Here is a 16148-nt window from a genome sequence, read left to right as displayed (position 1 = left end):
TCCAGAGCAACATGTGGCTCTTTAGCCCCTCTCCAGTGGCTCCCTCTGGATTTGAAAATAGTTAGAAAACAGTTTTGTTTAAATTTGCACTTTTTTTATCATTGTTGTAGGTCTATGGTACGACGGTACGACGGAGAATTAGGGCCACAATGAGGAAAAATAAATAAATCTGAGATCTCGAAAATAGTCATAATATTATAAAGTAGTAATTTATGTTTTCTTTTATTCTCGTAGCATTACGACTTTTTTTCTCATAGATATGACTTTATTCTCGTAATATTACGAAAGTTTTTCTTGTTGAGTTATGACTTTTATTCTCGAAATCTCAGATTTTTTTCCCTCAATGTGGCCCTAATACTCTGTAGTACATTTGCACTTGGGCCCTCACTGCATTAGACTTACACTCACCGGACACTTTATTAGGTACACCTTGCTAGTACTGGGTGGTCTTCTGCTGCTGTAGCCCATCTGCTTCAAGCTTCGACGTGTTGTGTGTTCAGAGATGCTATTCTGCATACCTTGGTTGTAACGAGTGGTTATTTGAGTTACTGTTGCCTTTCTATCATCTCGAACCACTCTGCCCATTCTCCTCTGACCTCTGACATCAACAAGGCATTTCCGTCCACACAACTGCCTTTCACTGGATATTTTCTCTTGTTCGGACCATTCTCTGTAAACCCTAGAGATGGTTGTGCTTGAAAATCCCAGTAGATCAGCAGTTTTTGAAATACTCAGACCAGCCCGTCTGGCACCAACAACCATGCCACGTTCAAAGTCACTTAAATCCCCTTTCTTCCCCATTCTGATGCTCGGTTTGAGCTTCAGCAAGTCGTCTTCTAGATGCCTAAATGCATTGAGTTACTGCCATGTGATTAGCTGATTAGCTATTTGTGTTAACAAGCAATTGAACAGGTGTGCCTAATAAAGTGGCCGGTGAGTGTATATACTATATACTTAAGACTGCTGTGTTACCTTCATCACAATGCTTAAATGTTTTGCGTCTCCAGGCAGATTTTTTTTTGCCTAAAATGGCTCTTTTGATAGTAAAGGTTGCTGACCCCTGGTTTAGTGCGTTACTGAAGGATCTTTACAGAGGATTTTACTGGTTTTTTTATACTAAATTTAAACTTTTTTTAGTGTGTAATTTAAGAATACATGCTTGGTTTGTTTAAGAGATACGTTACACTGAGACCCTTTCAGATTATATGAAATTGAAGTTTCCCATTTTTATGTTTGCAAAATTAAAACTCAAATGACATAATTTCAATGTAACACTAAACATCACCCTGAAACAAACCTAAATGTCAAACTCCATCGTTTTTCCATTTGAATTAGTTCATGATGAGCCACTCAATCAAATCAAATGGCGATGTCATTCCAGGCGGGTGGGTATGTCATTCACATCTCATCAGCGACTTCACATTTGGCAGGTGTATTGCTGGGGACCCCATCAAATTTGGACACATTCAATATTAATAAACTTTGAACAAACAAGTGACAGCAGCTGGGGGGCGGGGCTTCAGGGATCTGCAGACTGAGTCCAGCATGTCTGCAGCAGGTAAACCATGGCTCTCTGGCTGGAGCCGAAAAAAATGTAAACTGAAGATAACATAATCTCAGGCGGGACAGGATCATTAAAGTGTTTCAACTCAAATATTCATGGCTCTGTGTGTCTTGCCAGATTCCAGTTTCACTCTGTGTAGAAAAGTCCTGTTGAGAAAAGTGTTGTGCAAAGAGAGTGAACACAGCAGCAGCTTTACACAACAGTGTTACAGACACATGTTGACATGGGACAAGAGAAATGTGGCTCAAACTACTGACGTCGGTCTCACACGAGGACATTTATTTCCACTGACGCAGCTAATTAAATGAGGGGGAAATATTGACATTTACAAAAAAATATGCAGTACATATACAATATCACATATGAGTGACAATGACTGGTATCCCATCACTTTCACATCAGGACACATCAGCTAATGATCATTTAACAAATGCCACATGAAGTCCTTGAAGGTCTACAAATCAAGTAGCTGCAACTAAACGGAGACTGAACAGTAGTTCTTTTCCTTAGTCCATTTTCTTTTCAGACCTTAAAACCAACACATGCTCTCCCATTCCATTCCAGACATGACTGTATGAAGGACACAAACTTAAGAGATGAGACTGGACCATAACAAAGGAATACATTCAAAGAATGAAGCTCGAGTGTAGAAATGCAAATATAGCAGTATACAGATCATAATCAGTAGAACAGTGTTGTGTATTATTTCGACATATAAGGCCCCCATCTTACACCCGGCGCAACGCGGCGCACCGCAACGGTCATTGCGAGTTTCGGACCGATGCAGTTGTCGTTTTCACGCCCAGCGCCCCCACGCTGTGTATGTAGCGAAAATGCACTCGCGCCCATCTTAAAATGAGGTGTGTGATCATAAAGACTCAGGGGTCCACTGACCGTGACGATCAGCTTTGTCTCGGTTTTGTTTCGGAGGTCTTTTAACCGATTTCAGTTTGGATAGAAAACAACTATGTGCTTGCGTTTGGTGGGGAAACCAAAAACCAGCACGACTGGCTGACGCAACAACATGTGCATAACGTTTCTCAACTCGCCCACTTCGTGCCTTTTAAGTCCGGAGTTGCGGCACGTTTTTTTTGAGGTTCACTTCACAATGAATGGCAGCGTGCCGCTTTTTTCCGGTGTTTCAGTGCGCACGTGAGAATAGGGTGTTATAAGAGGCATTTGACAAAGAAAATGGTCACATACTTGGAATATGACAAATATATATATATATATAAAAAAAACAAAAACATTTTAATCAGTGACTACTTTCCCTCAGGAGGTCTCCATGGTAAACAAAAAAATAACCTAACTAATATTTTGTACATAGTATTTAAATGTTAAAAACACTGCAGTGGAAGGATATGTGGTTGGTGACAGCACGTCACTGGGCTCCATCAGCTATATTAAGTAAATGTTTTATTTCATAATCAGTGATTGTACAGCCTAATAAACAGCTAACAAGCAGAGCCAGTGATCGATCACACGTGGATGATTTGTCCAGCTGTCCGGTCTGACGGTCTACAAACAGATGACATATTCATCTAACGAGATAACATCGACTCCCCAGCGGGAGGAACTCTGGTCAGTGTGTACATGTACATCACTGAGGAGGAGGAGGAGGAGGGGGTGGAGGAGGAGGAGGAGGAGGAAGGTCAGAGAAGGGCACAGAGTTTGGTGGCCAGAGATGGGAGGAGAAAGACGGATTGAAGAAAGAGGGAGGAGGATGGGGGGGATACAGAGGGAAGTTGGGTGGGGGGAAAAGGTGAGGAGGGTAAGGGCAGGGAGGGGGGAGGTACATGGGAGGGACATTTGTGTGTCTCGGTGGTGGTGGGTGGGCGTGTCTGTGTGGAGTGGGTGTGTGGCTGAAAAGCGGGTGTTTATTCCTCGGGTTCTGATGCCTGAGTGGCGGTCCTGCGTGTCTCGGTGGGAAACCCCGGACATTATGCTGCTGCTGCTGCTGCGGCAAGGTGTTCTGGGTAACGTGGGCAGGATTATCTGGAAAGGGGGAAAACAATCTGATGAAGCAAAGTCAAGTTTATTACTTTCTATTTAAGACTTGATTAAGACTGTAACGTGTGTAAATACCTGCGTTGTTATTGTCCCTCTTCTTTCTGGAGTTTTTGGCTTTCCTCTTAGCTTGCTGTTCTTTCTCATCATCACTATAATCTAAAGCCTGGAGAGAGATTGAGAGAGAGAGAGAGAGAGAGAGAGAGAGAGAGAGATAGAGAGAGAGATTCAATGTTCATGTTTTTCTTCACTCGCCCGGTCGGGCAACACAACGAGAGCAGCCGCCGTCAGCGGCCAACTCTCCACTGTCCGTCTCTCCTCCACGCCGCTGAGCTCCGTGTGTGTGTGTGTGTGTGTGTGTGTGTGTGTGTGTGTATGTGTGTGCAGCAGCTCCACACAACAGAAAAAGATTATTTAAAAGGGACTGTTTGTAACTTCTTACACGTATAAATCATTGCGGGTCGGTGTCCCATGCGCGCTCGCGTGTGGCCATGCTGTTCAGACAAGACTCCAACACAAACTACACGGAAGCACCAAAACCGCAAAGTTGTATCTAGTGAAGGCCGTCTGTTAAACAGTGTTGGCCGCGGTCGGAGGATGCGGGGGAGACCGTAGCTTTGGTCTCCAGGGCCGGAGTGTCTGCTGTACTCTGCTCCTCTGCCTGCTTGTCTTCATTCAGCTCGCTCCACCTCATGTGAATACCCGCACACTACACACTGCAGAAGACTTCGTAGCTCTGAGAATATCTAGTAAATGTATAGTGGACGTTTGTGCAGAAATAACTGCTGCAGCTCCTCCAGACCAACAGAGGTTTCCCGTGTCTTGTGAAGTGACGGGGCTCCACATCGAGTAAGGTTATCGTCTCCGACCGGTTGCCGGTGTCTCACCTGTTCCCTCCAGCCGCGGTCGAGAGGCTGAAGCAGGAAAAGCCAACACTAGGATCAGCAGTGATTCATGGAGAGACCTTCGTCTGGTCAGCTAACATTACTGCCAAGCAGCTGAAATATAGAGTGATGTTGTGGTTTTAGCTGACGTGTGTCGCCTCACTGTTTTGACGGATGCTCGCTCACATTTACGTTGCGCGCGCACACGGACGAGCGCAAGCAACAGGACACTGACTTTCGTTGACTTAACGGCCACAGGTGTCGCTGTTACAACCAATTTCTGATTCTTACAAACAGTCCCTTTAAGTTATTTACTTAATTTATGTGCACTCGTTTCATTTCAGCTCAGTGTGGGAGTCTCTTGCATTTTGCAGTCATCTACCATGCTTGGTGTTTCCTCACGGACAGGCAGACAGTGGTTCAGCGGAGAGACGACGACAACTGCACTCACCACATGAAAATGTTTGTTGTTTTGGTTTTTGCGGTGACGGTATTATATCACGGTATTACAAAATTGAAAGGGATACTCCACTCAAAGCATGATTCTACCTCTTTTCTCTCTATTGCCAATGTAAGGGGACATATCTTAAGAAAGAACAGATACATTTTTTTTTAACAAAAACAGATGTGTTTATCGGCTCCAAATTAAAAAATGAGTTATAGGCCTACATGTGTTTTGGGAGGAGTAGCCTGCCCCATAATGTGAATGTAATGTGATCCATTCAGAGTTAATGATAACAGTCATGCTGTTGTTTCCAGTTGTGAGTGACCTGTAGCTGACTGTCGAGCAACCTGGATCTCAGCAGTAAAGAATATTTGTTTTTTTCACATATTTAGCCTGCTGTTGTTTTATTATTTGAAAAGTTTTTCACCTCTTTTCGCCACAGCCAAACTGGGAATTACATTACATTTAAAAGAATTTACATCTTTGAAGAAACTGAAATCACCTTTTACATCTTAACCCACATGAAGATAGAGTTTGAAAATATCCAGCGTATAGAGTGACGCTGTTGGACCGGTACTGTACAGAAGACACATGGACCGTGAGCTGCGCGGCTCGGCTGCAGGCGGCTCATTTAGAGATTCGCCGTGTGACGCCTAATTTTTCCGAGTGATGCGTGCAGTTCTCAGCCAAAATAGATGATGAAAACAATCTGTTGAGGGCTGCATGCAGTAGCAGCTCCGCAGCAGCAATGCTGTCTGTGTGGACGCCACACGCGTACGAGCGGCTGCACCCGCGCTGCTCACCCGCTCTGTGTGGCTGCTCTAACCTGTCAATATGAATGAAAAGTAAAAAATTCCGTGACGGAACGGCGGTAGCCTGTACGTAACCATAGACATCCTGCGTGGGTGTGACGTAGTTGATCGGGTGTTGTATCTCCATCGTGTGTGAGTGCTAAATCAAAACCTGTGTGTTTATCACGGTAAAGACGGTATTGCAAAATCCATGTCGTGGCCGAGCGTGACACCGGTGACGGTGATGAAACCGGTATACCGGCCACCCCTAAGTAGAGGCCACCGATTATACAGTGATGTGTAATAAACATGCTACGCCCGACTCATTTACATTCCCGTCTATGTGCTTACCTCGTCTGGTGGTTCTTGGTCATTCTTCCAGGATGCATCAGATCCCTTAAAACTGAAGGAAAAGCATTTTCACTTAAACGCACTAGTTAGGTTTGGTCAGAAAACAAACTTCACTTCATCGTATCAAAAGTGACTCAACAAACAAACTAACTAAATAACGAATCATTATCTGCCTCGCTTTAATGTGCTCTATGTAGTGTATACTGTGGTTGCGTGCACTTACACTTTGAGCTGTTGTGTGAGGATGTATCTTGTGTACTCTTTGATGTTCGGTGTGTAATAAACAGTCTGTCCCTCTGTCAGCCCCTTGCTGCTTATCTGGTCCGCGGAGTTAAAACGTAAAATGTACAGCGGACTGGACACCGGACCAAACACCTCAAACACCTGGAACACATAAAACAAGAGAACATGACCATGTAGAAACAAAGTGATAACATAAAACAAGAGAACATGACCATGTAGAAACAAAGTGATAACATAAAACAAGAGAACATGACCATGTAGAAACAAAGTGATAACATTAAACAAGAGTAGACAGAGGTAAAAAAGCCTCTGCTGGTCCACCCACCTTGCCAACAGCGAGCCTATCAGATCTAAAGATGATGGTGTCATCGGTCAGAGGGGGCGTGTCCTTCAGAGACTGGATTATAACTGCAGACACCAAAAGTGTGGTTTAAGACAGAGCTGGAAAATACACATTAAAAGCCTCCACTTCTATTTGTTTTCTACCTAAGAAGAGCTGAGTTTTTCTAGTTCTTTAGAAATCGGATAGAAGAAGTTGCAGTATGACCTTGGCGTGTGTGTGTGTGTATACATTTACCAAGTTGCTGTATAATACTGGAGACTGTTCCTACAGGATGCAGTTGTGCATCTTCTGGTAATGACACAGACACCTCCTCCACTGCTGGCAGCTCCTGCACACAAACACACAATGTCAGCTTCTGGTCTGATGGTATATAGATTTCATTTGTTTTGTAGGGTTTAGAACACAATGACAAAACAAAACCAAAAGTACACCAAGACATCTAGTAAGATGGTTCTGCATTCGGCGGCAGCATGTGGAGACTGTTCAGACTTCACAAATGAGAACTGAACATGACAGTGTGCCTATGTGTCGCACACACACCTGCACGAATATATTGGCAATCGCCACGATGGTCGGTTGGAAAATTTTAACATATCGCCCAACCCTACTTCCTCACTGCTAAGGGTAGTCCACCAGAGAAAATCTCAATGGAAATTCTATCTCTGGATTAACTAAATCAGCCACTGAGCACTCTACATGGTGGCCTAAAATGAATTATAAATAAACATAAAACTAATTGCAGCACATTAAACTATCTTTAACCTAATCATTCTATACTTAAATGATACCAACAGACTCAAAGCCGACCATAGCGCACCTGCACATATTCATATCATTTCTGAAAATAGAACGAGCCGTCGAAGCTGTGGCAAGGGGCCTGCAGTTATATTTCAAACAAAACGATTAAACCCAAGTGTCCAAGTGTCCTTGGGCAAGATACTTAACCCCATATTGCTCCTGAAGGCTGTGTCATTGGTGTGTGAATGAGTATTTAGATTAGATCCTGATGGGCAGGTTGGCATCTTGCATGGCAGCCTCTGCCATCAGTGAGTGAATGTGTATATATACACATTCACATCAGGTCTGAAAGCCAACTGGACCAAAACACAGAAGTGGACCGCTATTTAACGTAACGTTAGCAGTCAGCCAGTAGTTGTGAAAGGGCAAAGTATTTTCAATATCGCTGGTCTCCTTCAAAATCTGTATACATACATAGATATAAAACTGTTTCATATCCATGTCTGAATCTGCGCGCAGCATGCGCCGATCTCATCCTCTGAACTGCACGGCCGTGGATGATAAAGCAGGAAGGCAGGCGAGAGGTTCCTTAAAATATAGACAATAGTAGGCGATGGTGTTTGGCGATGTTTGTTGTTTTATTTAGCTAGTTTAATGGTCTGCCTCCGAAGAACGAGAGACGCTCAGCTGCTCAGCGGGCAGAGAGAGAGACAACGGGGGGAGACAAGGTGTAGATCCGGTATATTTTCACATCAAACTCTGTGAAATAAGAGTTTATTTAGACCAAACCAGAGTTGGTGATTGTTGGAAAGACTAACGACGACAGTTTTGGTGAGTTTTATTTTGTTTCTGTGAAGTTTGAATGAAGTGTTTTACGATGCTCCGCCACAAGAACAGCTGATCTCAACATAAACAAATGCACGTTGATGATGACGCAAGTGTACTCGGGTACGGAGCAAGTTTACTAATGTGAAAGCTGAGCGGAGATGGGGGGGACAATCGTACTCGGGCACGGTACGGATCAATTGTACCTAATAAAAGAGCATGAAATTCTTCATAAATCTAGCCTCTTAGTTTTGCTTTCAAAGTGCACCAGATTGAGCACTGAACTTTAAAAACATATGCTATGAAATTGTCTTTCTAAATGCATGTTTCCAAAGTCAACGTGTAATTGTGTTAAATAATCATCATCTCAATATTGACCAAAATAATCGTGATTATGATTTTTGCCGAGCAACACTGACCTCGAGCAGGACTTCATCTCTGGTTTTGATGGGCGCTGGTTGGCTGAAACCCTCGTCGTCATCATCACGCTCAAGAACGCGGACAGAGGGAGAAGAGGAGGATGAGGATGAAGAGGAAGAAGAGGAGGATGAGGAAGAGCTGTCACTGGGGAGAGGAGAGGGAGAGCGTCAGAGTCAGTTCTTTATTTCCATTCTTGTACTGTACTGTAACCAGCATGTTCAGTCTAAATACATCAATAACATGCCGTGTGTGTGTGTGAATTATACCTGTCTGAATCATCTGACTCATCGCCGTCACAGTCCTCTGCTTTACACACGCTGTCTACAGAAAGCGTTGCTGCTGCTCTGTCTGTGTGTACATCTTCTGTTTCCTCTGGATGGCTTTCTAGATTTAATGATGTGTCTGCATTGGCAGGGGTTACAATGAGATTTTCTAATTGCGTTGTCATGGTAACCTCCATCTCCTCCTCCTCCTCCTTGTGCGCTGATAACATCTGTCCATTCTCCTCTGGTAATTTTGTATCCATCTGAAACATACATATATTTGAAATCTTTGAAGACAGGTCTTCAGATAACATGAAATTAACTTAACATGTATTAGAGTTTTGACTAGTCAAAAGACTGAGGTCTTTTGGAGTGCAGGGGGGCTCTCCTGAAGACCTTTTATGACACGGTGGTGGCATCAGACATTTTTTTATGGAGTGGTCTGCTGTGGCAGCAGCATCTCGGCTGCGGAGAGGAAGAGACTAGACAGAGTGATTAGGGAGGCCGGCTCGGTGGTGGGAGAGAGGAGGATGATGGCTAAGCTGTCATCCATGATGGAGAATGACTCCCACCCCGATTCAGGACACCATCTCAGCACTGGAGAGCTCCTTCAGCGACAGGCTGCTCCACCCAAAGTGTGTGAAGGAGCACTATCGCAGGTCCTTCCTTCCTGCAGCTGTTAGACTCCACAACCAGCACTGCTCCCACATGTAGTACATGTACATGTACTGTATGTTATATACTCATAATATACTTACTAGAAAATAGACATTATATTGTATATTATATAGATATAAATGGATTACATGGTAATATATATTTTTTTCATTGTTTATAGTCATTCCCAACAGCCTTTACTGGCGCAAAATACAATATATCACAGATCTGTGGTCCCACAACCAGCACTGCTCCCAGTAGACCACTTCCACACCAAAAACTGACAATAACCTCATATTTTCAGGTGGAATTTCATTCATTTCATTGTCACTGTGCAATATCATTTTCCACTTCCAATTTTGTTAATAGTCTGTTTATTGTCAATTCTGTATATACTGCTCCTATTCTTATACTTCCTTCTATTTAAATGGTTCATATTTTGTTACACTTTGTTTAGCTCTTTGTTTTTGTTTACAGTGTTAGCTGATGCTTCTTGTTTTTTGCACTATCCCCTTTGCTGCTGTGCATTGCACATTTCCCCACTGTGTGACTAATAAAGGAATATCTCATCTTATCTTAAACTTACGTTGCAGATATCTCTAATGAATATCCTGTCTAGCTATTGACTGTTAAAACAGCTTGCCATAGAGTTGTGATCAGTAAATATTTAAGGACCCGTTCACTGCTATATTAATTCACACTGTTCAAACATAAAAAAATAAATGGCACCTTTATTTTGAAAGCTTCCCTAGCTGCCAATACAGCGTGAGATCCATGTGTGTGAAAGTCCCCTGAACACCTGGCCGGGTTAAAAAGGTACACTTTAACACTTTTCTCCATTTATTTCAAAACTAACGTCTAATGTCTGCATTGAACATGTTTCTATCAAATAAAAAAAAACAGTTTACAGGCAGAGTAGAGTTATAGTACGAACAAACTAAAAGTTAAAGAAATGTTTAGCACGTTAGCTGATTTACAACCCCGTTAGCGCCACTCGGCTAACGAGCTAACCGGGGCTAACAGCGTTGGGTCTAAGTGAACCGGGCTAAACAGCCGCGACCCGCATCATCCCGGAGACTCCTTTAAAGCGATTTCTACAATCAAACATGTCAGCAAAGCAACACTGAGTTAGTTAAACGTGTATAATACCTGTTCGTTTGTGAAACTCCTGGCTCCGCGCTAAGAACAACCTCATGAAACCTCATGAACCTCCTCCTGGCTACTGTAAAGCTCCTCCAAATGAACCAAACCACTTCCGTTTTCAACCTTCAAAATATAAGCTTCATAGACGGTTGGGTTTAAAAAACAGCTAAACTAGTAGAATAGAATAGAATAGAATAGAATAGAATAGAATAGAAAGCTTTATTGTCATCGTATTAAATACAACGAGATTCACAGTTGCCACTTCTGGTCAGTGCTTTAAAACAAATACTTCACAAGACTAAACAAGGCTGATAAAACATACAACAGGTTAAACACACACAGTTAGAAAGCAAATAAAACAGGTCAAGTAGATGTAATAGATAAATATAAACATAAGTGTTACACTAGAAGTATAAAATATAAAAATAGATGTAATGTAAACAGAGGTAATTTCACTTGTAAAATAGGTAGGGTAGATGTAATAAATAAAATGTAAACAAAGGTAGTTGCACTTGAGGTGTATATTGCTCAAGGATATATTGCACAGACACATGTATTTCACATTCAGTGTATTAATATTGCACAGATTTATAATTTGTGCAGTGTCCGTATGGCCCAGGGAAAGAAACTGTCTGTGAGTTTGGAGGTGTGTGCTTTCATTGACCTGTACGCCTGCCAGAGGGCAGCAGGTGAAACAGGTGATGTAGTACAAACTACAATGGAAACATACAGTACAATGAGACGTTATGCTAAGATACATTTTATGTTCATTTGTCCTTTTCACAGCATACAGTAGACTACATTAATAAACGATTAATAATAATAAAACAAATATATATATACATTTTATCCTGAAGCCAAATGCTTAACTTCCGGTGGTAATCGTTTCTCTCTGTGAGCTTGAAACTGGCTGGTTTCTCCAGTCCACAACACGTGGGCTTGTGTTTTTCCGGGTGTGCGCACGGCTCTTGTGTTGTCAACATCGCCTCCCATACTTTTTTGTTGTTACATTCGTCTCACTTCTTGTGGATAGAGGAGCGAGGGTCGATTGCTAATTTAAACAGCTAGTCCTCTCTAGGCATACTAATATAGGCCAACCACAGAGACAAGAGACACAGTCCTCAGCACCAACATCTTGTGAGATCTCCTTTTTAGAAGAGCCAGTCTCATTATTAACTCCTCTGCCACAAATAGACCTACTCAGAATGCAAAACTATAGCCTAAATGAGTCTGCTGGTGCTTTTAGGTTTAAAAAATGGTGGGAGAACAACTACACTCAGAAAATTAGGCTGAATTAGCCTAATGTGGGACATTTTTTGCATTTTAGACTTCTGGAATAATATTGTGATATGAAGCTAATACATTAAATCCACACCCAGTACCACTCTGAAATCTCCAGGATGTGTCCTAATCAAACCAAAAAAAGAAAATGCAGATATCACACTCATAAAAGAAATGGTGGACATAGCATTATGCTCTTAATGCCAAGTTGTCTCAGACAAATTATTATTTCCTAATGTGGGACAGTCATGTCCAAAATGTGGGACACTGAAAAGTCTGTTAAAAGGCCTAAATCACCTTAATTAATGTAGGAAACACTCGAGGCTAAATGTGCAATGTTCAGTAATTTCACCACTTACAATGTTATTGCTGTTACAACATCTAGGCTTATAGGTGTGGATGTTACACGGAGAATCAAACAAACACTAAGACTGTAATAGATTTAAAGCATTTAGTCATATTAGAAAGACATTAAATTGCCAGTTCAGTTGAAATCTTTAAACCAAGACTGAAAACCTACCTTTATTTACTTCATTAGCCTACAGTCTACCCTAGAACCTTGTCTGGTCCATCACCTTTTTTAACATCCATTGATGTTTTTAATGCGGTTCTTTTACTTTTAATGCTTTTTATTTTATTTGCTTTCTGTATGCTTTGTTCTATATTCTTTTTAATTGTAAAGTGTATTGGGACCATGTTGTATGGCGATTCTGCACTTTAAACAGAATAAATTGATTGATTGATTGATTCTATACTCGCCTAATCTGACACAGTGACCAATTTAACAGACAAAAATATTGTGTAGTCTGAACCCGGCACAAGTGTCAATGGGGTCTAAGATTTTGTGTCGATTTTGTGTCAGTTCTGAATCATCAAGCCACGGCCACAATGCAAGTGACGAGTCAAAGTTCACATGTCACAAGAGAAAATACTTGTATACTCATACTAACTAATAACAAAAGTGGCAATAGTCAAATAAAGATTTAATACCTCCAAACTGTGGAGGAAGTGGTGGAAGAAATATTCAAATCTTCTACTTGAATAAAACTAATAACTACTATTGTTTTGTGAAGTAGGATTTGTAGCTTATGCTGTTGCAATTTTGGACACATTGGAAGTTATTATTAATGACACATTAGCAAAACATTTCAAACGTAAAAATATCAATGCATATATAGCATTGTCTGAGTAGTAAGCTCACCAAGACAGCAACTTGGTGTCTGAGGTTGTGAGTTCGAGACCCGATTGAGGCAGAATGAACATGTTAATACCTTAACGGATAGATGGATATGTAGCTTCGTATTTTAAAAGAGGATGTATAGGATGCAGGTAGAATTTCACTTTATCAAATATGGCCAGTAGGTGGCGGCACAATCCTGCTGATTTCATCTCTAGACAGTGATCACAAGGAGTCTGGCTCAACGTGGAGTGAAAAAGGTTTGAATCTTTTCATAAAATACAACTTTGATCTTGATTTGATCTGAAGCGATGTCGTGATATTTGGTATCAAATAGTTTAAATACTGCAGCTCACTAAGCTCACTAAGCTTGAAAAGTCAATTTTTTTGTCTTAATCCTGTGTTAAATTGATTGACATGATTAAATTTGACATAATTTCCCCAGAATGCATGAATAGTAGTCCTCATTGTATTTAAGTTATCAATAGTGGTGATAGATTTGGGGATGTGGAGTATGCATGGGGTTTTTTTCTGTGTGGTTGAGCAAAACTGTTAAAACCTTTTTGTTTTTGAATGTTTTGAATGTCAGCTGTGGTTGACTGTTGCTAAAAATGTCTCAGTTTTCAAAATGTCCTTTCATAACCTTTCCTTGGCTGAATGTCTGCACAAGCCTCTGATGTAAAATGTTGAAAATACGCAAGGAAATGACATTTCTAATCGCACTCATTTCGGTTTCTTCACAGCTTATTTCATAATCAGAACCCCCCCAAATCAATTTTCCCATCTCGTGTCAAAAATGCAAAACTGTCTCCGGTTCAACTGAGTTTCCTAATAACTGACAATCTTTTGGAATACAAGTTTTTCCAATTTTTCACCTGGCAGCAGGGTCAAATAAATACTCCATGCCGGTCCCTCAATGGCCATATTGTTACTGCGCTAATCGACTGGCACCGGCTCAGTGCCACTGTTTTAGTTCAAAGCCAGTTCACACATCAAACAACACTTCTCAAGCGCCTCAGAGCCGCAGCGCTTTTGTGCCAATCAGTGTTGCTTTTGAAAAACAAAATGACATAAACGGCCACCAGTCACAGTTCTGCGTCAGCACTGAGAATAACTGTAAAAGAACCCTAGTAGGACTCATATTTGCACACACCAAAGGAGTTGAGAAATGTGCTATTGTTGTTAGTGTGTGTGACTCACCTCAGCAGAATGCTTTACTAGAATTATACTGCTGTGTGAATTCAAGTGGATAGGAAGTGGAACACCAATACGCCTCATTGAGATACATGCCTCTGTGTCTTATGATATTTCCTACGATAACATTGTATGAGCCAGGCCTCGAAACACCGATTCCCATTGTTCAGCGGGACAAAATAGACAGGAGACATAGCTGAAAACTCCCCAATGTGAAAACCTTGAAAACATTACAGCTCATATTTATCCCGGTGACTCAAGAGGCTAAAGAGCCTTAGTAACTCATACTGTATTTCACTGTGGTGTCACTGATGGTCCACTGTATGACAATTATTGTTTAGTTAATGCCACCTGTTTTCCTCTGGGTATGCCAGTTGTCCACACTGGAGAAGAAAACAAGAATGTATAAAAACTAAAATAAATGAAGGAAGCCTATCAAGGTCACTCTGATATTGTCTTACAGAATTGGGAATGCAACTGTTGGATGTCGTAGTTTATTATTAGGAACATCTACGGAGGTGACTCAACAACATGTTGTTGTTCAAAAAAATGTCCAAGGTGTGAACCTCAGATCAGTTTCAATATTAATGAATGCACACAGAAGGATTCACAAATGTATTTTGTGATTTATATATAAATGACTCTTTCCGCGAAAATATTTTTTTTTATGCGCACAAAAATAGTTATTGTTGTATATACATAAAAAAAAAAAAATCGACATATAAAAAATAAGGTTCACAAATATATTTCTGATGCACACACAAATATTTATTGTTTTAAATACATGTAATAGAAATTCACAAATATATGTATGTACAATTATTTGCAAGTTTCATCAAAAACACATTTGGATGTTGTTACATTTATATACAAACTGTTGAACCTGTATTTACAAACAGCGTGTCATGTGTGAACTTCACTGCATCTGTGTGTGGGGTTTTATGAGACTCCCCTGATGTGCACCGATCCATAAATTCAACAGGTAATATATGTAGCCAATCAGATGTCTCCCTCCTTTTTCAGCCAATCACATGAGCGAGCCCCCGTGAGGGTATGCAGTGAAGTTCATACATCACCAGCAGTTTGTAAATGCAGGTTCAACAGTTTGTATATAAATGTTTTTGATGAACTATTTTTAAATACATATATTTGTGAATTTCTATTACGTTTATTTAAAACAAGAATATTTATTTGTGCGTCAGAAAGATATTTGTAAAGCTTATTTTTTTTATACATGGATATTTTTTTACATTTATATACAACGGTAACTATTTTGGTGGAGAGTCATTTATATATAAATCACAAAATACTTTTGTACATCCACACTTAGCCAAGAAATGACTCAAATAAATAGGAAATATCATAGAAATGTCAAAATACACTGGAGCAGGGGCTTTAAGCATGTCCTTCATCTCAAAGGGGGCTGTTGATTCACTCTCACCACTTAGGTGAATATACACATTTGCTCCTACGTGGTCGTATAATACAGATGTGCATTCAACCTGAGCCTGTTTGTTTATATACAGTACACAGAGAAGTTGAACTGATGTCTCTGAGGGGCCACAGGATGTGTTTGCTGGTCGTAAAGGCAGCAGGTGTTTTTTTCTGGCATTGTCTCTCTCTCTCTGTCTCACACACACACTCACACACACACACACACACACACACACACACACGCACACACACTCACACACACATACACGCACACACAGAGCAGGTGCTGTTTGTCAGTGCGTATTCTTCGTAATGGTCCCAATGTCACTCATTGTGTCACACAGGACAAAACACTGTCAACAGCATTCCTTACATGTACAAACACACA

At 41.0% G+C, this 16148-nt stretch overlaps 1 protein-coding gene across 2 annotated transcripts; it reads right to left on the bottom strand.

The window, feature by feature from the left end:
• Positions 1 to 1821: 1821 nt before the first annotated feature.
• LOC119483600 (H/ACA ribonucleoprotein complex non-core subunit NAF1-like) lies at positions 1822 to 10818 on the bottom strand. Of its 2 annotated transcripts, XM_037761830.1 has the most exons (10): positions 10681 to 10764; positions 10261 to 10330; positions 8878 to 9137; positions 8611 to 8755; positions 6863 to 6956; positions 6611 to 6693; positions 6266 to 6426; positions 6043 to 6094; positions 3650 to 3737; positions 1822 to 3559 (listed from the first exon to the last, which is right to left on the bottom strand). In XM_037761830.1, exons 1-10 carry the CDS (start codon positions 10734 to 10736, stop codon positions 3165 to 3167), a joined length of 1404 nt encoding a protein of 467 aa, XP_037617758.1. In that variant the 5' UTR covers positions 10737 to 10764; the 3' UTR covers positions 1822 to 3164. The 2 variants fall into 2 exon arrangements, with proteins under 2 accessions (XP_037617758.1, XP_037617768.1); XM_037761840.1 differs by lacking the exon at positions 10261 to 10330 and having other exon boundaries at positions 10681 to 10818.
• Between the last annotated feature and the right edge of the window lie 5330 nt (positions 10819 to 16148).

Source organism: Sebastes umbrosus, chromosome 3 (genome assembly GCF_015220745.1).
Source record: "Sebastes umbrosus isolate fSebUmb1 chromosome 3, fSebUmb1.pri, whole genome shotgun sequence".
Taxonomy (NCBI): Eukaryota; Metazoa; Chordata; class Actinopteri; order Perciformes; family Sebastidae; genus Sebastes; species Sebastes umbrosus.
Note: the sequence above shows the minus strand (reverse complement) of the source record. Positions and strands in the feature narration are given on the sequence as shown.